This window comes from Beta vulgaris, chromosome 1, assembly GCF_026745355.1.
Source record: "Beta vulgaris subsp. vulgaris cultivar EL10 chromosome 1, EL10.2, whole genome shotgun sequence".
Classification (NCBI taxonomy): Eukaryota; Viridiplantae; Streptophyta; class Magnoliopsida; order Caryophyllales; family Amaranthaceae; genus Beta; species Beta vulgaris.
In genome coordinates this window covers 59,654,245-59,676,606 of record NC_079202.1, presented here as the reverse complement: position 1 = coordinate 59,676,606, position 22,362 = coordinate 59,654,245, and the positions used below count along the sequence as shown (strand labels likewise).

General features: G+C 32.8%; 1 protein-coding gene across 3 annotated transcripts; it reads right to left on the bottom strand.

Moving 5' to 3' along the window:
* Window positions 1-9,728: 9,728 nt before the first annotated feature.
* LOC104887109 (uncharacterized) lies at window positions 9,729-22,362 on the bottom strand. 3 transcript variants are annotated; one of them, XM_048638152.2, is made up of 8 exons: window positions 21,494-22,362; window positions 21,127-21,179; window positions 12,776-12,832; window positions 12,577-12,658; window positions 11,050-11,145; window positions 10,837-10,961; window positions 10,713-10,731; window positions 9,729-10,016 (listed from the first exon to the last, which is right to left on the bottom strand). In XM_048638152.2, exons 1-8 carry the CDS (start codon window positions 21,602-21,604, stop codon window positions 9,852-9,854), a joined length of 708 nt encoding a protein of 235 aa, XP_048494109.1. In that variant the 5' UTR covers window positions 21,605-22,362; the 3' UTR covers window positions 9,729-9,851. The 3 variants fall into 3 exon arrangements, with proteins under 3 accessions (XP_048494109.1, XP_019103642.2, XP_010670019.2); XM_010671717.4 differs by lacking the exons at window positions 9,729-10,016; window positions 10,713-10,731; window positions 10,837-10,961; ... (1 more) ...; window positions 12,577-12,658; window positions 12,776-12,832 and adding an exon at window positions 19,876-20,952 and having other exon boundaries at window positions 21,494-22,156; XM_019248097.3 differs by lacking the exons at window positions 9,729-10,016; window positions 10,713-10,731; window positions 10,837-10,961; ... (2 more) ...; window positions 12,776-12,832; window positions 21,127-21,179 and adding an exon at window positions 19,868-20,952 and having other exon boundaries at window positions 21,494-22,330.

Sequence of the window (22,362 nt, the reverse complement as noted above, 5' to 3'; positions counted from 1 at the left end):
GCTATATATCATATTATTATGAATAATATAAATTGTTTAATTTTAACATGAATTATAGTTAATAATTTTATGTGTAGCCACTAATTTTCATATGCCGCCCGTATTAATTGTTTTAAACTATATTATAAAAGTATTAGTATAAGATAAAATCATATATTTGGTTCTGAAATCAAGAATGTTTTGAGTTAGTGATTAAAATTTAGGTGCTGTAAACGATAGACAATAGGTTCGAATTTCTATTTCTTTTTTTATACTTTGTATTACTTTCGTGACTTATATAAATAAAAAAAATATATATATATTTTAACTCTGAATATCAAAATTTCAGAAAACCAAAGATCAATGAAAAAAAAAAAAGCTTCTTTTGTCTCCTAAAGTACCTTAAAGGTGATGAAGCATTTTTTGTCTCTTAGTTTTTGTGAAATTTGGTTATTATTTTAATAAGTTTATACTATATGATATGGAGTAGGGAATCAATTTTGTTTAGCACCTTCTCGATTCTCACATCACCAACCTTATAATTGGATGCTATTGTTTTTTCTCCAATTGGGTTAAAATGTTTAATTATCAGTTTTTAATGAAATTCCTTTGTGGGTTAAGATTCCTTTCTCTCTCACAATCTTACATGAAATATTCTTTTTAGGATTAGTAATAAAAAAATAATTTTGAGTTAGGGCTTGTGTGTTGTCATTTTTTTTCTAATTTTTGGTTTTATCATTTTTAAAATTTAAAAATTGATTTCTTTTTTTTTTTGAGGGGAAACTGAAAATTACGATCTTTAAGTCACATGAATTTTAAATATAAGTAATTTTGATTTTATTATACAATCTACTCCCTCCGGTCTTTATTAGTTTACGCATATTCCTCTTTAAGATGTCCCTTATTAGTTTATTCTTTCTTTTGTTTCTAATTTTGGAATGCGACCACTAACTTTCTATCACACAAAATTCAACTTTAACATAAAATAATAGTTTCTCTTTTTTTCTATGTCCTACAACATTGTTTCTCCTAAAATTATGTGAAAAAGAAACGGGTAAACCAATCAAGACCGGATGGAGTATATGTAAAAATGTAAAGTTCTTAAAATTAAATATGAAAATTGATTATGACATTGATTGGATGGGCCATAACAAAATTCGTCCATCATCTTAATACATAGAGGTGGGCATGGGCCGGGACGGCACGAGCCCGCTCGAGGCCCGGCTCGGCCCGTTGTCCGCTACGTGGGCTGCGGTCCTGTCACGGTCTAGAAATTTTATTTCCGGCCCGCACCGGCACGAGCCCGCGTGGGCCGGCTCGCGGGCCAAACGCTCATTTTCTTTGTTTTTTTACCCTAAAAATGTCAAAAATACAACATAAAACATGGTCCGGTTTGCGGAAAGCACGAGTCCGGCCCGCGGGCCTGGGCCCAGGGACAAATTTTAAAATTTCAAGCCCGGCCCGCCACTCATGGGCCTGGACCAGGCCCGACCCGCCATTTACTCAAGCCCGCAGGGCGAGCTCGTGAACAGGCCCGGCCCGGCTCATGCCCACCTCTATTAATACATTTTTTTTTCCACTGTTTCTAAAGCATATTTTTTTCTCTTAACTACATTTACTTTCATTTATATACTCTCTCCGTTTCTTTTTGATCTACACACTTTTTTTAATCTATATATAGTTGTTTTTTCTATTTCTGGTAACATGTCACATCTAATTTCTCATTTTTTTTCCACCCATGTCATCCACTTTTAATATTTTAACCTACTTTTTACTTTCTCTCTCTCACTTTTCAGTTTCTCTCTTTTACTTTTCAGTTTTTCTCTCATAGTTCTGTACTTAATCCTTGATTATTCTTGTAAAGTGAAGTGAATAAATTGAAAAGAAATGAAAAAAATATATATACTTAAGAAATAGACGGTAATTTAGTGCATTACCATCCTAAATTTAAACTTGCTTATAGTTTGAATTCTCATTTCAACATTACATCGGTGAATTTCTCATCTTGTGGTAGGCAAAGATTCTTTGGGCCTTTTATCTTGTGGAATGCAATGATTTGTACTTTGCCTTTTTATTAGTATGTTGTGCGAACTAATAGCCTAATAAAAGTTACTCTTAAACAAACAATCTTACCAAATAAAAGAAAATGCTAATGTTATTCCTCAGTATTAGGAGCTCGACACACCTCAAGTAACATAATACTTTATTTATGGTAAGATTCATCTCTATCCATAATTCAGTTTAGTAGTAGTAGTATAAATTATGATAGGAGTAGTAGTTCTGCAGAAGTCATGTGTATAAATGCTTTAACTTTTCACTAACTTGATAATATGGGTCACTAAATAATCATGGCATCCTTGCAATCTTGTCCCCCATTCTTTCTCATTAACACAAAACAAAAGGGGGGCCATATTTTTATTTTTGATTAATATTGGGGACATTTTTGGTTCAATGTTTTAAAGTAGTTGTATGAGTATCTAATTTTTGGGTGTATGTGCTTGATCTATCTCTGTCTCAGGCTCTGTTCTTTGAATTTCCCCAATGCTCTTATATTTTACAACTGGTTATGAAAGTTTTTTCTCTAGTTTAGTTGATGGCACATGTCCTTTCTGCTGACATTTCAATATTTACTTTTTTTTTTCCTTCTCATTTTATTTGTTAAAATATTTTAAATATTGTTCCCTTTTTTGTTTTGGAGTTAAATGGAATTTCTTTTTTATGAGAAAAGAAAAAAACTAGAAACTGACTCCATTTGAAGGTCATCCTAAAACATCATTTCGGATGATAAGAGAAAAATCCACTGAAAACGAAGAAATAAGGTTAAATGGGATTATGGATGTTGGAATCAAGACCTGAAAAGCCTTGTCTTTTTTTCATTGAATGTCTCACATTGCTTATAGGAGGGAATACTTTCTTGAAATGCTTGGTTTTGGCTTGCTATCACATGCGCGTCGCCCGCCCGGATCGGGCTAGGCCTTGGGCCTTGGGAATAGAATTGTAAGACATACATTTTACAAATGGGAATAGAATTGTACAAATTAAACTCTATACATACAATACTCCACTATATTGTAACATCAACACTAATTACATGATTAATTAGTATTTGATTTCCCTACTAATATACTCTTGTGTGAGATTAGATGGTCAAAAAATTCTCATCTCTGATATGAATTATCACAACTCGGGGTAAGGAAGGGGGTGGGAAGGTGGCAATAATGTCATGGATTAATCAAAAACCTAGAGCAAGTGGTCGAGTAGCACTTTATTTAAATTTTATTTATGGATTGTTAGTTGGTGAGAATTATTGCTATTCCATCTGTTTCAAGAATCAAGATGATGGCTTATTTCAAAGATTGTGATCTAGGATGTATATATTGACCAATTAGTCCTATACCTTTGTCATAATAATCCAAGGTACATAATATTCATTATTTTAATTTAATAGTAGTTAGTATATCTAATATCTTAAATTACTTTGTAACAATCCCCATCAATCGCTCAGACATAGACTCAAAAGAAGGAATTCAATTTTAGTTTTATTGATAATCTTATTATCAACTTCCTTTTGTAGTACCCTACCCCCACGGAAAGTCGAATCCCGTTGTAGTTACTTTTATTTTTCAAAAATCGCTAGTACGTACTTTAATAATTTGATTATTTGATGTAAGTTTATTAATGTGTTGGGAAAAGGAGTAACTAATGGCTCAAAAACGATTTTTTTTCTAGGGAAGAAGATAATTTCATATTTCAATCAATATGGATAAATAAGTATTCTAATTTTCTTGTTGAAAAAAAATCCTAATTACACACAAGACCCCAAGAAACCCATCTCGGATTGAGGGTATGTATGCTTGTCCTAGATGAATTCATTATTGCCAATATTTCAAAGCTCTTTATAGCCTAAATGTTCAAATTATAATCACTATTATATTGAGTATAATTCATCAAACAATAAAAAATTATTATAATAATACTCCTTCAATTCTTTTTCATGGATTCTTTTTCCTAATTTCTAATGCATATTTTGTGTAGTTTTATAAAAAAATTATGTATTAAGTAAAAATTACAAGATTCTAATAATATCTTGGTAGCATATACTGAAATTAGTTCAAGAAAATTCAACATCATCATCAAAATTTTAAAATAATTTATAGGTAAAGATTTGTGGTCAAAGTTTAATTTGGAGATTAGGACATTTCAACCAGGAATCAATTAGGAATACAAGGACAACTAGCAAGGTGGGCGATAATTTTTCCTTTATTCAAACATATATGTCATATATGGGTAACTAGCTAACATGGATAGAGTGACACTCCATATTGTTATGTCATGATATGTGTATATAAAATTAATTATAATCGTTTATGTCTAGAAGACGTACATGACATCATAATACACGCACCGTGTCCGTGTGTGTCCGTGCACGTTCAAGTGAAGGTGACGGTGCACGTTCAAGTGAAGGTGGAGTATTTTACAATGTTCAATATATGATGTAGCTACTCTCTGTTTAACACTAATATAGTAATGAATGCTTTTTTAAATTTGTTGAGGGGATACTAATTTTTTGGTCCATATGAGTCATGATGGCGGTAAAAAAAAGATGAGGGGGACGGAAATTCGAACCTGTGATTTATCATTCACAACAACTCAATCGTAACCACTAGGCTAAGACATCGTTGGTTTAATGGGACACTATTTAATGTACGTTAATATGATTTACAATATGTTACTTTGTTCATTGATATCTTCAATTGTATATAAATAATAGAATTATAAACATATTTTAAATATGTATATCGAGATGAATTTAATAAAATATTATGTATGACAAACTTTTTTATAATATGGTGATTATTCATGGTCAAAATATAAGATTTTGAACTTAATTTTATAATTGTTGCACTCTTTTTGAAGATGGAGGATGCATGTATATATAACACCTTATTCTTTAATTTTCTCATCTACATATCCTAACATGTTGAGGATGTGCTCGAACATGAACTGTATGTATGTAATATTTTATGTTTGTGTAATAGATCGAACTCTTAAGCATTTTGTTCTTTGGAATTTGAATTATATGTACTTTTTTAAATAATAAGGAGAAGGATTTTGTCTAGATATCAATTCATATGGTGTTTTTGGTCTAATATTTGTAGAGAAGACACTTGAGAGTAAGAGAAAAAGTAAGGAGAATCCCTACCCCAAGTACCATACACTAGTGGAAAAATGAAGAAGGGCTGCGCTAAAAAAGGCATGTAGGGCTGCGCTTTTTGACAGCAGCCCTTTCAGTAGCAGCCCTTCACTTTTTAAGTAGGGCTGCGCTAGAAAAGCGCAGCCCTTAAGCTAGAAGGGCTGCGCTAGTTAGGAAAAAGCGCAGCCCTTCTAGCCCAGAAGGGCTGCGCTAGTTAGGAAAAAGCGCAGCCCTTCTGGGCTAGAAGGGCTGCGCTTTTTCCTAACTAGCGCAGCCCTTCCTACCAAAAAAAAAAAAAAAAAATTTTTTTTTGTCATTTTTTTACTCATAATCTCACATTTTCTGAAATTAAACAGAAGAGAAGAGAAACGAAACGAAAATACTAAACCCAAAACAATAAAAAGAATGAAACGAAAATGAAAAAAAGGAACAAAAACTAATATACAAAGAGAAGTATACAATAAGTATACAAGAACATTAATCAAAATAAAACAAAGAGAAGTATACAAGAATAACATTAATCAAAATAAACAAAGAGAAGTATCAGAAAATAACATTCAAAACAAAGAGAAGTATACAAGAACATTAATCAAAACAAAGAGAAGTATACAAGCAAGAACATTAATCAAAACAAAGAGAAGTATACAAGAACATTAATCAAAACATATAAACAAAGAGAAGTATACAAGAACATTATAGATCTGAAAATACAAGAACTACAACCTAATAATGTTTAAATACATAAAACAAAACCCAAATACATAATTTAAGGAAAAAAAAAATTTCGGAAAAACTTAAAATGGTATTTGGAGGCTTAAACGAACTCGGATGGCTTAAAAAGCCTAAACGTCACGGCTAGCGGTGAGTTTGACTCGTGGGTCGTTCCGCTTCCGAAAAGGTATCACAATAGGCAATCGGACTCCGTCGCCATGTTTAGTGCAAATCATTTCAAGGTTTTTGTCGCAAATGTTTATGGGAGTTTTTGAGAGAGAAGAGAGGATGAGAGAGAAGAGAGGGTGAGAGATAAGGAATAATGAGGGACGTGAGAGAGGAGAGAGAATGAGGGATAATATATTTGACGAATCCCCGCTCAATATTTCAAAGCGCGCGATTCGAAATTTCAAAATTTTTCAAGAAGGGCTGCGCTTTTTTAAAAAAGCGCAGCCCTACTAAGCAGAAGGGCTGCGCTTTTTAAAAAAGCGCAGCCCTTCACTTAGTAGGGCTGCGCTTTTCAAAAAGGCGCAGCCCTTCTTACCTACAGAAGGGCTGCGCTTTTTTGAAAAAGCGCAGCCCTACTAGTGAAGGGCTGCGCCTTTTTTAAAAAGCGCAGCCCTTCTTCTTAGTAGGGCTGCGCTTTTTCAAAAAAGCGCAGCCCTTCACTAGTAGGGCTGCGCTTTTTCGAAAAGCGCAGCCCTTCCTGCGCAGCCCTTTATGTTTTTTCCCCTAGTGATAGTTGGGAGGATTCGACCTTGTAACCTTAATGTTACAAAATGAACCCCAATCAACTACACCAAGTAAGCTTATGTATCTACATATGTACCTTGATGTTAAGATAGTACTTAGGATGGATTGTTACATTAACGAGTATGTATGTTGTCCGGCATTATTGTTAACTCCGTAAAGCTTGTAAGATTAACTTTCTTTATATAGTAAGAAGAAAATATATGAGAAGATCCTCTACTCGAGGGATATTCTTGATGCGAATTTGTAAGATTTACTTAGCCTTGGCAAAATACTAACCTTTGTTTTTTAACAATTGATACATTTTTCTCTTTTATGTGAGAGCTTTTTAGGATAAGTGTGTCACTTATTAAAAAACGGAGGTAGTAATTTTTGGATGAGAAGTTACGAGTTACGTACAACTTACGAGGGAGATGAGATCTGAGTTGTCGTACACTACTATCAAATATGATGATCCCAACAAAACATGAGTAGTTTAATCACATAGCGTACCACATATGATTTGCTCATTATGATCAAATTATGATGACTAATCATCAAAAAGAGTAAAAACTTCGCACAACACTCAAACTTATACTTCGCAAAAAACATGAGTAGAAAACATTGCCTACCGCCTAAGGCATCTGTCAAATCCTTAATGCTGTTATACCTAACAACTATTCCAACTTTAATTAAGCACCTAATTTGTTTGATAATTAATAGCCATTTTTGTCATTGATTTTGGACCTAAAAATCTTTCAACACTGTCGGCTCTAGTGTCCAATTCCCTTCATTCTTGCCTTCATCCGTACGCTAACATGTTACGAGATTATTTAGATTTAAGATATTTAAATGTCGTTTGGTTCATCTTAAATTCTGCTGGAAGTTGGATTTATCAGGGAAGTATAAAATAGGATAATTGTTTGGTATGCAGGAAAAATAATAGGAGAATCATGGAAAATAGAATTTTCAAGGAAATGAAAATGATTCCTATGAAGTGTATGAACTTAATCAACAACCCCCTTTGGTGATTAGAAATTCTTGTGTCAATAACAAATTCTTATGCTCAACCAAACACTCCAAGACACTTCCTATGAAATAGACAAGAGAATTTACTTTCCATAAAATAAGACTTTGTATAAAATAGCATAATTGTTTGGTATGCAGGAAAAATAATAGGAGAATCATGGAAAATAGAATTTTCAAGGAAATGAAAATTATTCCTATGAAGTGTATGAAATTAATCAACAACCCCCTTTGGTGATTAGAAATTCTTGTGTAAATTACAAGTTCTTATGCTCAACCAAACACCCAAAGCCACTTTCTAGGAAATAGACAAGAGAATTTACATTCCATAAAATAAGACTTTCGATGAGAATTAAGTTCCAACGGTAACCAAACGAATCTCTAGTATATAGCTTAGACGATGTGATGCTCTGAATTTTATTTGGAATAATATATTTTGAGTTTTAACTTTTTTAAATAACTATCCTCACAACTTATTGCTATTTTGGGTTGGTTTGTTGGATCTTTTTGGATAACTATTCCTAGTCATCATAAAGTTGCTAAAGTTATTTTATATCGAAGTTAAAATGTCTTGCCATCAATACCTAGTGAAAGTAAGCAAATATGGAGTAACTTAAAAACAATTGAAAAAAGTTTACTCCATAATAAACATTTGAATGTTCTAAGTATATATTTATATGGAGTAAATTTCATATATTTCTTTTTGATAATATACTATTAACTTATGAAATGCTTGATGCAATTTACTATAATTAAGTTGTTATTTTATCTAATGCTCTTTTTGTTGAAAAAATATTATCTGAACATACATATAAATTGGAGTAATAATCCTTATTAATTTGAACTTCTTAATTATATTGTTTCTAAGAATTTTTACTTAGGTGTAAAGGTGAAACGAACAACGGAACAAAGCATAGTCCTAAAAAAAATATTATAATTTTAGTTTTTGCACTATAGTAATACATAAATAAATAAAGATAAATAATCATAGTTCTTAATATTTGTAATTTTACATAATTTTTAAACATTCTCAAATTCTTTCTATTAAATATACTAACAAGGAGAAGTATCTAAAGTTGAATTTATTACATTTTGTGAAGTCACATAGGTGGAAACAAATCAATTTATTACATTTTTTTCTTTTTAATCGATGCAACATTTAAACGTTTGTTCTAATTTATACTGTAACTCTTTTTTCATATTTATACTAGATTCTTTTTAAAAATAAAGACTTTAAAGTAGGGCTGGTTATTTTGGCTCGATCCGCTTTTTAAGCGGGTTTTGGGCAGAATTTTTTGGTCCGCAGTCGGGTCCGAGACGATTTTTTTTGCTTGGGCAAGCCAAAAATGATTTTTTAGTCTATTTTTTTGGCCCGACCCAATCTGGCCCGAAAAACCGTTCATTTACGCCCGAAATAGTGAGTTTGAACCCGAAATTTTGGCCCGGCCCTGCCAATGAGCAATTTTTTAAAGCTCGGCCCATCACCACCTTTAAGGTGTCCTCCGCACCTTTTATAAGAAATCTGTTAAGTTTCGTCATAGTGAGTCTAGTACTTCTCTTATCTTGTACAAGTAATGAAAATAAAGATAAGTTGATTTTTTTGGACATCATGTCACACTAATATTTTGTTAATGTGGCTCAAAAGTCAAAACTAAAAGAAAGTGACTTTGGCTTAAGCGGCCTAGTGGTGGAGCAAATTTTGGCTATTAAACAAGCTAGGTTTAGCCGAAATTTATCCGACCAAGAACATTGGACCCCGGGAATCAAGTGCATCATAATTGTTCTTCAATCATGTTATTAATGATGCTAATATTCTATTGAACTCATCAAAATTCTCTTTAAGATTCTATGAGAAGTAAAAAAATTAATACATAAGGAGTGTCTCAAATCCATGATTAAGAAGTTAATATTATACAAGAGCTTAGAGTATGGCTTAAAGAGCCCCTCCAAATATTTCTATTTTCGCTGTTGTACCAAAAGATCGCTCTTAGATTAATCAATCATATGTAGCCTAAAGCCTTTTTCGTTAGCAATTATCGTTAATCTCCGCCTCATCTAGGGCATTAATAGAAAAAAGAACATGCATGGAATGTGTAATTATTATATATGAGTTAAGGCATTTGAGTTGTTTCATTAACAATCACAAATGTTATGCATTAATCATAATAAAATCACTGATTAGGAGCATAAATGTGTAGCAAGTAGCCGTAAACTAATGAGAAGGATAACCATGTGCAACGGCCCGAGGATAACCAGAAACCACCGGCCGAGGAGCGTTGGGATCTACTCGTGACATTTGTTGTACTGGAGGAACTTCCATTATAGGTTGTGTACTAGTAATGCCATCTCTTTTATCAAGTTCCAGCTTGTGTTGTGTCTGTATTTGTTATATTCATGGAAATATTCAACATAATAAATGATTAATTCTTCACCCTTCTATAAGAAACCTCTGCTATACAACTAGGCTATCTTAAATTTGAGTACTACATTATAAGCTCTTGTTCACTCATAAGCAAAAACATAGTCGGAGTATATGAATATGATAGGATTTGCATATTTGACAATTTAGTTTGAATTTTGAAACTATAGGAGATGGCTTATGACACCAAAATGACTCAATAAGGGGGTTTGTTAAACGCCGTCCCAAAATTACTTAAAATAGTCCCAAATTTATTTTTATAAACTATTTTATCCTTCCTCTTTTCCACACCATCCACCTGCCACCCCTGCAACCACCCGCCATCACCTACCTCCCCATTGCCACCCGCCACCTCCTTCACCACCCACTTGGAAGCATGCAAATTTTTTTTAGGACGATCGGTGAACGTCCAGGCCAGACGTTCGTCCATCATCCTAAAGAAATTTCGAGTCCTTCCAGGTGGTTGGTGGGTGGCTGTGGCAATGGGGTGGTGGTGGCAGGATGTGGATGATGGTGGAGTGAGGTGGGTGGTGGTGGTTTAGGGAAAAAGAAGGAAAAGGTTAGAGATGTAATTTCAACTTTTTTTAGGACAATTTTAAGTACTTTTGGGACGATGAATAGAAGTTCAGCTCAATAAGTAGTAAGTTTACATACCTGCATACATGCACAAACCCTGCAAAAAGAAGTCCATGATATGAATTAGCTAGTTAATGCATGTAAAAATTCATCTAATTAAGCAACCATATCAAAAAACAAGCACTTTATGTGATGATCTTACGTGCACATTACGGTATCCGATAAACAGTTCAAGCATTGTGAAAGGTCCTCCAACTCTTCATCTCCAGTTATACAAGCAATTAACGAACATATGCATGCCAATTGTTGGAGGCAGACCATGAACCCCTAATCCCCAATAAAGACTATAAATTAAGTTTAATCGATGATTAGAGAGTAGAAATCAAACATAAGCAAGGAAGAATAAGAGTATTACAATAATGCAATTATCACACTTTGTAGTCTGAATGTTTAATTCGTCTTGCAACAGGAAGCGTGTTGAGGCAACAGAATTTGAGAAGCAGAAACAAACCTGAAACAAACGTACACCAAGTTTATTCTTTAATAGAAAACTGCAAAGCGAAAACTAATTAATCATTAATCTCGAGGACAAACAAATGCAAACAAAGTATTAAAAGAATCAGGACCGTCTCATAAAATTAAGAGCCTTGTGCTAAAATAAATTATAAAGATTAATTTTTTTTTTGGTGAATAGAAGAGACGGAAGAGTTATAAACGAGACTTTTTGGAGAATAGGAGGAGAAGAAGAAAAACACCAAATAGAAATTAATCTCTTTATATTTGTATTTCGGTTTTTTTTTTCTTTAGGCGGACAACTAATAAAATTGGCCCTAATATTTCGAGGGCCCTATGCAGTTGTTCATCCTGCACATGGCCTTAACCGCCTCGGTAAAAGATACACAACTTTCTTCTTGTACCGTCAAAAAACTATATGTAGATCTTAAGGGTGGTGTTGAGCCTAGTTGGCTCACACGTTCCTCAAGCCAAGTCCGAGAGACTCACAAACGAACTTGAAATATCTTACGTATACTTCTTCTAGGGCGAAAGAATCTAGGAGTAAAAAGAGCAATAAGTGATTAGAAAAAAAATACTTCATATGCTAAAAGAGAGAAATGGATAATATATTACTAAAAATGTCAATATTTCAAGTAATATTTAACTTCCTATAAATATTGCAAGTAAAAAATGAAGGAAGTAATGAATCAAGCCCGAACAACCCCGATTATATTTCAAATTTGGCTCAACTGCTTATCATTGCTCGATCTCAAGAACCTAAAGATGCAAGGTAGACTAAGGGTGTATTTGATTACTTCACCTCGGAAAAAAGGTTTTTGTTCTAATGAGTTTACTTTAAATAAGTTCATAACAAATAAGGTGAAAGGATCAATGCACCCTAAGTTATAGCACTCAATATTAGAAAGTACGTAGAATCCTAGCTAAGGCGTGGGCTAGAGGACTGCATGCATATGGGTTTTCTAGAGGTGATCATTTTGGCTCAACCCGCTTTTTGGGCGGAATCGTTTGGCCCCCGGCTCGACTCGTTTTCTTTTGTTTTGGGCAGGCTTTGGGCAAGCCAAAAATGACGTTTAGTCTAATTTTTTGGCACGGCTCGATTTTGGCCCAAAAAACGCTCATATTGGCCCGAAATAGAAGGCTTTGGGCACAAAATTTTGGCCCGACCCGGCCCAACCAACAAACAATTTTTTTAAACGCGGCCCGACCTATGATCACTCTAGGGTTTTCTAACCCACTAATGACTTTTCATTGAAATGTAAATTCTAAATGGACAAAAATGACTCATAAGTAGAATAAGAGAGGTATATATCACATTATCACTCCATAACTATATAAGTTTCATGATTGGTGGAAATATCAATTTATTGATCATCAATAAATAATTATCCAAACATAATCAATTAAGCTGAAAATGAGAAGTATATACCTCAGCGCAAAGACAAAATTCAGGACATTTGCGCTCTCCACACTTCCCACTACATGGCATAAAGCCTCCACAACATGTGTATCTGTTAAAGAAAGTGTGACAGATCGAGCATTATGAATCTTATTGATGCACATATACTCCCAAATTACTCATTCATTCATAAATGGAAGATATACAAAAATTTTTTTGTACAACTAACCTTGTCATATCACCATACAAGGCTCGTTTACGAAGCATATATGAGGCACATGGTCCGCTACATGTGGGCAAACACTTTTCTTAGATTAGAACTACGTATATACTCGGATACTCCCTCCGGTCTTTATTAGTTTACTCGTTTCTTTTGCACAAAGTTTTAGGAGAAACAATATTGTGGGACATATAAGGAAAGAGAAACTATTATTTTATGTTAAAATTGAATGTATGTGTGATGGAAAGCTAGTAGTCGTCGCGTTCCAAAAATAGAAACAAAACTAATAAGAGACATCCCAAAAAAATACGGGTAAACTAATAGAGATTGAAGGTAGTATATATATATAAAACTTCAGTTGTTAATAAATAAACGCGACATGATACATCAACTTTTACGTTGGCCAATTAACAATTTTAATGGATAATTGGTCATTACATGTTTAATTCTACAAATAATTAAGTGTAGAAAATTTGTTTGAGTTAAAAATTTACTCACCACAATACTGCATAGCAACAAACTGCAAAAATTCACAAAAATGAAAAAAAAAAAAGAAGGTAAAAAACCTAATCAAATAGTAGCAATAATCCATTTTAAAAGGATAAAAAAAAAAGTAGAGAGAGAAAACAACACAAAGGATCGATGGAAGGAGTGTGCATGAGATCGGTGCTCCAAATATTGTGATAGCTTTCCCGCAATTTCATTTTTTCTATCTGTGCGTCTGTAGCCATTGTTAATTTTTTATACTTGATTCAAACAAATATTAAAGTAGATGATGAGTGATTCTTTTTTTTGATGAATAAAACAAGAAAGATTGTTTTTTTTTTTTGGGTTAGAAACAAATTACGTGCATGAAAAAGATAAGAAGAAATAAAAGACGAGTATTTTATTTTGGGTTGAAGAAGAAGACTGAAGGTGGTTTCTAAGTTTCGATGGAGGAAAGAAAACTTCTAAATTTAGAGAAAGTTTCCAAAAATGCGTTGAAAGTCTTTGTTTTGTTCATTTTTAGTATGATGTATGTGTGTAAACTCCTTTTTTCTGCAATTTTTTCGGTAAAAGATGGTGCAAAAAGTCCCAAGTCACTAATACATATTACGTCATATACATGCTCCAACTAAGGGGTTAGGCAATCGACTGTTGGCTTTTGGCTGATTGAATTGGCTTGCTTGACCAGCTGGAAGCATAAGTTGTAGGTATTGGCTTTTTAAGTTGGTTGTTTAATTCAGCTGTTTAGAGAGTTTGTGGGCCAACAAGCCAATCCAAAAAACTGCCCTAGACAGTTTTTCATTTTGACGTAAAAGCTAGCTTTTCAGCCAACCAAAAAGCCAATAATCACACACTTTTTTTTTTGGCTGTTTGACCAAATTGAAAAGCCAATAAAAAAGCCATTTACCAAACACTGCCTAAATTTTGCTTCTTTTTTCTTTTAATGATAAAAAAATGGCTCCAATGTTTATTTTCATTTGTGTGTACATAGACACGGTAATGTAGACGGATTACAAACGATACCATACAATAAGTATCACTTTGCAAAATTTTACCAATTAAACTAGATGATATATAACTAATCGATGGTTTAATTGGTGAGAGGTTATGGATTGATACCATTTGTGTCCTCAGAAAACTTTGTTTCACTACTTGTATATGATATAGAAATGTTATGCTATATGACTCAAGATCAAAATGTTCAACTATGACAATAAGGTTGGCCCACAATGTACACCGTATTACCGTAAGTTACACAATTTAAGGATGTGGGCGGCCCAGAGCAGAAAACCAACCAAAATTCCAGCCCCATTTGTTCATATAATATTGGGTGTAGGGAACATTGTTTGAGTGCCATGTAGACTATATTTACTCACAAGTCACAACCCAATGAGGGATACATAGAGCTGGAATATGCTTTATGGGACAAATTGTTAGGTAATATGAAGAGCCCAACTAGAAGCCCAAAGCCCAATATCATGCAAAAATAATGTTCACTATAAATAATGAACAGGAGAGAAGTCTATGGTATTTACTGCTCTAGCATTTGCATATACTTCCTCCATTTGAAAGTGAGGAATAGTTTAGTGGTTAGAGCTTTCCTTACGGTTTCAGAAGGTACTGAGATCGATTCTCACTCTTGGCAAGTTGGGATCCCTTTATTTCTCCTAACTTGTCAAGGTTTCTCCTTACCTTATAAAAACAAAAATATATACTTCCTCCGTTTTTTTAGATGATCCATTTGAGTTTTAACACTATTCACATGTGTAACTTTGACGATTATTGTGATTTGTACTTAAGGAAAATATAGTAATGTGGGATCTTGTTGATTCGTATCAATGTATATTTTCATAATATAAACTTTTTGTAATTTTTGCTCATTAATTGATAATTAGAAATATAAAGGTTTAAAATAGTATATTGGCATGTGTATTCAAGAAAAATGGGTCAATTTAAAAAATATAGGTAGTATTTTGTAGAGATCATATATGTTTCCAACTCTCTAAATCACTTCGGCATCGGAAGGACGTTCGTTCCTCGTATACACGGATACACCTGGCTCCAAGACTTAACTAATTTATGTGCATTGTGATCAAATACAAGTTATTTACGATAAATTATGTCTTCCAGTACCTTGTAAATCCGATCTTACTTAGGTGATTCTTATATACCCAAAATACATGAGTAGAATCTACATTTTGATTTATGTTTTTTTGTATGGATCTTACGGTGGATGTGATTAATAATGAGGATCGACGTAGGGATTGTGATTCTATTAATAGTTTCTTTGTCAAATAATGTGCCACGTTTTATAGGGGTATGTACACATTTTAAATGTAGTACTAGGTAGTTTTACAAAGATTCATAAAACATAAAAGGAGACTTCACTCTTTCCTTGCTTCAACTAGAAGGGAATGAGCAAGATTCACCTTAGATCTAGGTACATGAGATAAAATAACTGAAGAGAATTTTTCTAATAGTAAAAGGATATCTGATATGATGGCTCTAATATCCACCTCAGTGTTTGAAGGATTTACGCACCCTTCCACTATGCACTTTGCATCAGACCAAATTTCCACGAGATGAAGTCCTCTCTTTTGTGCTTCTATTGTCCCATAAAGTAATGCATATGCTTCAACTTGGCTTGGTGTACTTGCACAATTTTTTCCTTCCCTCGTGCACTTATCATTCCCTTTTCCGATATGGCACACCCATAAGCCGCTTCTTTCCCTTCTTCTTTGTTCTTTTGGGCCTTCCAAGCTCCATCTATAATCAAGACATTCCCTTGGGCCTCAAGGGACCAGTTTTTGTTCCAAGAAAGTTTGTTTATCTTTTGATTGGTTACTTTCAATATTACTTGGAATTGTTTTTTTGGCTTTGGTTAGGCTTTGACCTTACGTGGATATTCATCCTTCTCTCCGTTACTTTATCCAACGTATACTATAATAGGGTTTGTCGAGCCAGAAGGATTAAAGACTTTCTTATTTCTCATTAGCCACACACTCTAGAGAATAACCATGAATTCAAAGACCTTATTTTCATCCTCATCTTCTTGGTTAATTAGGAACCACATCCAGTTCCTTGACCAATCCCTTATACCTATCTCCCTTGGTTATTCAAGTCTTTTAAAAATTGAAACTAGTTCTTAGCCCAGACAACACTTTATGTCACTACAAGTAACTCGTATACAAAAAAAAAAAAAATGTAACTATGTGAATACAAATTATATGTTATATAATTATTTAATATTAAGATTAGTCTATGTGGTTTAAGAGTGCAATTTAGTCTTATGGATATTTTTTTCTTTCTCATACTCGAACACTTGGTTAGCCAATATTTTGTGCAACTATTTTTATACCATTTGACTGATAATTCATGAATGGGAACTTTACTCCATTTTACCGACATTTCTTAAAATGCAAATACTTAAATTCTACATACATTTAAGGAAAAATTAACAAGAATAATCCAAACTATGACCGTTTCGCTAAAAATAATCCCAACTATGGGGTATTCTAAAATAATCCAAATTATTCGGAGTACTTTCTCAAAATAATCCAAACTTTAATTATCCTATATATAATAGACCGAAAAGGGATTATTGAAGGGAAGAAAAATAAAAGTTTGGATTATTTTGGGAAGGTACCCCAAATAGTTTGGATTATTCAAGAATAACCCAAAGTTGGGATTATTTTGAGCGGAACAGTCATAGTTGGGATTATTTCTGTCAAATTTTCCTACATTTAATTGCAAAGTTGATAATTTTTGGCAGATTAGTTTTGGTGCTGGTGAAAAGAAGAATAAAGTGCAATTATCAAACGACACAAACCAGAATAAGCAACTTTTATTTTACTATACTTAGGGGGTGTTTGGTAAGATTAATGGAAACAGGATGGAAAGGGTTTGGATAAAGAGGAAAAATAATAATTGTTACCTTTAATACTTGCTTGGTATCCTAGTGGAATGGAAATAATTGAGAGGTTTATGATTAAGGAAACGTGATTTATTTCCACTAGTTTGATAAGGGTAACAAATGAGAGGATTGTGTTTCCATCCGGAAACGGCATTTGTTACTTAACACTCATACCAAACAATTAGAAATACAAACGCTTATTTGAATCCGTTTCCTACATCAAATTACTCTATACCAATTAAACACCCTCTTAAGCTCTATTTTTCAACTTAACTTATTTCGTTGGATTTGACTTAGTTAAAATGTTGAGAAGAACAAAGCCTCAAAGTATTACTTGAGAATTTTGTTTTTTTTTTAGGTCTACTATGAGAAGTTTTTGAAACACGTACGTCAAAGAGGAGGTTTTTGGCTTAACTTGTGATGGTAAATTGGTATAGTACTATTGAGTATGATACACAGATGCACAAAATATATCAGCAATCATTTCTTACCGCAGGAAATATTTTGGTCGAAGAAGAAATAAAACTTGTTTAGAAATATACAGATCGGTATATCCTAATTCCTACAGATGATCGAACCTCATGTTCTACCTTCCTATTCTAATTTATGAAAATTTTGGCAACTAATCATATAACTCGCTATACTTTTGAGCCTTTCACAAAAGGAATTTTTGGTGTACAGCAGAGAACTACGAGAGCGCATTAATGTAAAAGAATTTAGGTTTTAAGTAGATACTTCATTTTTATAAGACTTTATCAACTTTATATATATATATATATATATATATATATAGATAGAGAGGGGTAGAAATCACTAAAATTAACCTTAAGCTAAAAACTGAAAACCGGCCTTTTTGCTCATTTTATGTTTTTTTTCTCATTTCATGTTTTGCTCATTTTAGCAAACTATTACTCATTTTACAATATTTTTGCTCATTTTATATTACAATTTTCAATATAAGTAGTGATTTTCACTGATACTCGAAGCCCTACCTCTTTAATTTTATATCAATGATACTCGAAGTCCTACCTCTTTAATTTAAAAAAAAACACAATAATTGATGAATATTGTGAGCACTCATGACTCATCTAACAAACCATATTTTTCATTGCATGAGCAGCATGTTTAAGCGTACCGATTTGTCTTAATCGACCAATTCGTTTATTAAGAATTGTAGTCTACTCGCTTAAATCTTATCTTAAATTAGAAACACGTGATATTATGATTAGGTGGCAAGAAGGAAAATCTAGGGTCGAATTATTTGCGGAATTAAGTCCCTCAGCTTTACAACACCTGAGTATTTGCTTATATCATGATCGATGATCCGCAAGATATATTGAAAAGGATGTTGGGTATATGGCGTGATATGAAGCTCATGGAGGTATATGGGTGTGGAGATGAGGTTGCGTAAAGGAAAAACGTCATATTGGGCATAAGACGAACTTTGAATGGACAGGGATTGCAGAATCAATCCCAATGCCCTTAGCCCCTTCCCCTCCCCGACCCTTTAAATGTGATTTCGTTTTAATAAGACACTTCTTCTTGTTATTTAAAAAAAAAATAATGTTCCTCCACTTTAATTATAGGACTTCCCACACCAAAATTTACAATTAATTTTTAATTGTCTTTTTTATAAAACTTGGATAATTAAAATTAATATTTTGAATATATATATATTGAAACAAAACTCATAAAATTTTAAATAAAACATAGTAGTATTTTTTTAATCTATCTATATAAAAATAATATGGTTAATGTGAGGTGTATAAACGGTGTCAAAAGTCAAAGTGAAATAATTATTAAATAATGAAGAAAACATTCGAGAGTAACATTGAGACAAATATAACCATATCCCAAAGATAATTTTATAAATTTTCAAATATTTTCATATACATCTGTTAGAAAAACTAAGTGTGGCTCTCGTATCAACTAATTAATTATAAGTCATATATTTGCTTTTTTATATAATTGAACAACTGTACTCTAAAATAATTCAATATATTATTAATTAGCTCAATAAACCACTCAAATCCATCATAGTTGTTGTTGTTAATTTTTAAATTATATAAAAATGGGTCTGGATAAGACAATAAAGAGGAGGAGAGTTTAGCCCACTTAAAAGGTAGAAGGTTCCATCCTAAAACCAATTGGTGATAAAAGGAGTAACCCTAATCTTATAAAGTGGTTTATTGTCTCCTCTTTCTCCAATATGGGACACTCACAAGTGGACATCTAATGGGTTTCAAGAGTTGTAAATACATCTAATTAGATGATGGATCTCAAAACCCCAACAGTCAACTCTATTGAATTATTTTTTGAAGAAAACAAAGGAAAGCGAAAATAACAAATTAATATTATCTTTTTTGCATCAATGAGAATATTTAGTTAAAAGTTTTAAAATTTGACCATTAAAAAATGAAATGAGAACTAATTATTCTCCCCGTTTCTTTTTAATCATTACTTTTACCCTTTTCAGGCATGCCAATGCAAAACTTGGAGGATATATATCTGTAGTTTTTTGTAAAAATTATAAAAAATACATATTAATAAAATATGTACCAAGACGAATCTAACAAGATCCCACATGACTATTTTTTTATTCACGTATAAATCATAAACAAATATCAAAGTGCAATTTGTGAATAATAAAATGTTTAAGTGTAACAATTCAAAAGAAGCGGAGATAGTATATTTTAGAATGAAAGTGAATATAAGTTTTACACAAGTCAAAAAATTCAATGGTAGACTATTACGTGGAACTTGAACCGAAAATTTGAATTGTAGAGCTCTTGAAGTCAACTATTAAATTACCTTCAAGCTTCAACATTCAACTACAAAGTTACATACATCATACATTTGCTCGTATGTCAAATTTGTCAAGTCACCCAAAATCAAACCAAAAAAAAGCTAGAGTTATGCTATTGTTACCCGCCCGTCAGCAATTACAAATGAAAGTACTAAACTACTAGTCTACTACAAGATTCAATTTCAACCAAGTACATATTTTTTCCATACAAATTCAACTAATACAAAACAACAACAAACAAAAAGAAAACCTACAACCTTAGCTTCTTCCTACCTCCCATACAAAACGAAGTCTAATTTGCACTTTGATTATCGCCATTGATGAATAACTCACATTAACGACTTAAGTGACCTAGCTTTAACATGCTTACGAACTCTCTTTACACCATTAAATTGACCTTCTTCATCATCATCATCGTCATCGAAATCATCCTCAATATAATCAAGTTCTTCATCCACCATACTCTCTACTTTACTAGTACTAGTACTAGTACTAGTACTATTATTATTGTTATTATTCTTGCTATTTTCGTCATTGTCATCTTCACTCATAATCTGACTAGTAGAGCAAGAACCAACATCATTGCTACTTGTATTATTATTATAGCAATAATTGTTATCATCATTACCATTACAGACGTATTTCTTCCCTCCCCTAGGCCTCCTCTTCCCCAACTTCGGCCCGAACCCGGAATAATAGTAATACTCATTCGGATTACGATTACTAGTTATTGTAGTAGCTGGTGGACTTGTAGTAGTGGTTACTGTCGCGGCTGCAAGTTTCCTAGGCCGTCCCCGCTTCTTTGCAGGAGCGGGAACTGGTGGTGGTAATGGTGGCGACTCTAGGTCTTTGTAGTATATTCCACCACCTATCTGCTCCTCCAAAAGAGGAGGCAGTAAATGTGGCGGCGGCGATGGCGGCGAAGAATGTGGTTTTTCCACGTACTCGTATGATAATTCCATGGACTCTCCACTTATAAGACTGTAGTTGAGTACATTGAATATATATATTCGTTCAGCATACATATATATAGACCCAATTTCTAAGTTTGATGTGTGGGATAATAATTTATTTGTAGCGTGCGTGTGTGTAAAATTGAAAACCCTAGAACTTGAAATAATAAGAATTTTTACAAAGATAAATTAATTAAGTTACCTGTCTGGAGATGGAAGAGGTTGAGGTAAATTCTCACTCATATCAAATTCATCCTGAGTGAAATTAAACGACGTCGTGAAAAATTAACCTACTCAGCTACTCTGATTGTCAATATTTACAGCTTATTCTTCTTCTTCTTATTATTATTAATAATAACAGTAGAAGCTAAAATGAAACAACCCTAAAAAAAATGGAGCTGAAATAAAATTATCTAACTCTTTAAAACCCTACATTTTTTTTTTTTATTTCTAACAATTAGGAGTATCAACAAATGCGATAATATTTCAATTCTATTTTTCTCTGAGTTGAAATTTTTGTAAAAAAAATAGATCTGAAAAAGCAGAAAAAATAGAAGAAAAAAACTAACCAGGAGAGAGAAAGAGTCGACATCCCAAGGTGAACGATTGAGCTGACAAACAAGAAATGAAGAAGATGAAGATGATGGTGTTATTGACCTTGCGTTTTTCCTTATTCTCATTTTTCTTGATTTTTCCGATGAATTTTCAGATCTCTAAAATGAAGAAAAATAACAATAATTAATTAAGGTTATACTCTTGTTATTTATTTGTAGTTCTGGTTTTTTTTTTTTTTTTTTTGTGGGTGTGTTTTTTCTCTCTCTTTCTTCTTCGTCTCAAACTGTGCAGATCTCTTGTGAGACGTTGAGATACTCACTACATAAATATATATAACGAGGGTTTTTTATTTTTGGGTGTGAGTAGTACTGTAGTATAATATCACTGCTCAAAATTAAGGGAATAAAAGGAAATGAAAATAATTTTTCGGGGTTTTAGAGAAAAAAAGAAATGATTTTTTGTGCTTTCTGGAATTTTAAGTGATGTGGAGTCCGGTTTTACCCTTCATTGGATTATGTATCTACCATTTAGCCACAAAAGAAAGGTAGATTGACAAATCGCTATGACACGTCATGTCATTACAATTGTTAAAAAAAAATGGATTTTTCACCATGTACTCTAGAGATTTCTTAACATTCACCTGATACTTTCGTGTTTTTCAAAATTCATCACCAGGTGTCCCTGTGATTTTGAAAAATCATCAGAAAACCTGATTAACGGACGTCAACTCTATTAGTCATTAAAGCTAAATCAACCAAATTAACCCCTAACTAACCTAATTAATATTAAGTAATCCTAATTAATATTAAGTAATCCTAATTAACTCTAATTAAACATAACTAACTAAATCCCCACCCCTTCTCACCTATCAGCCATCCCTAAC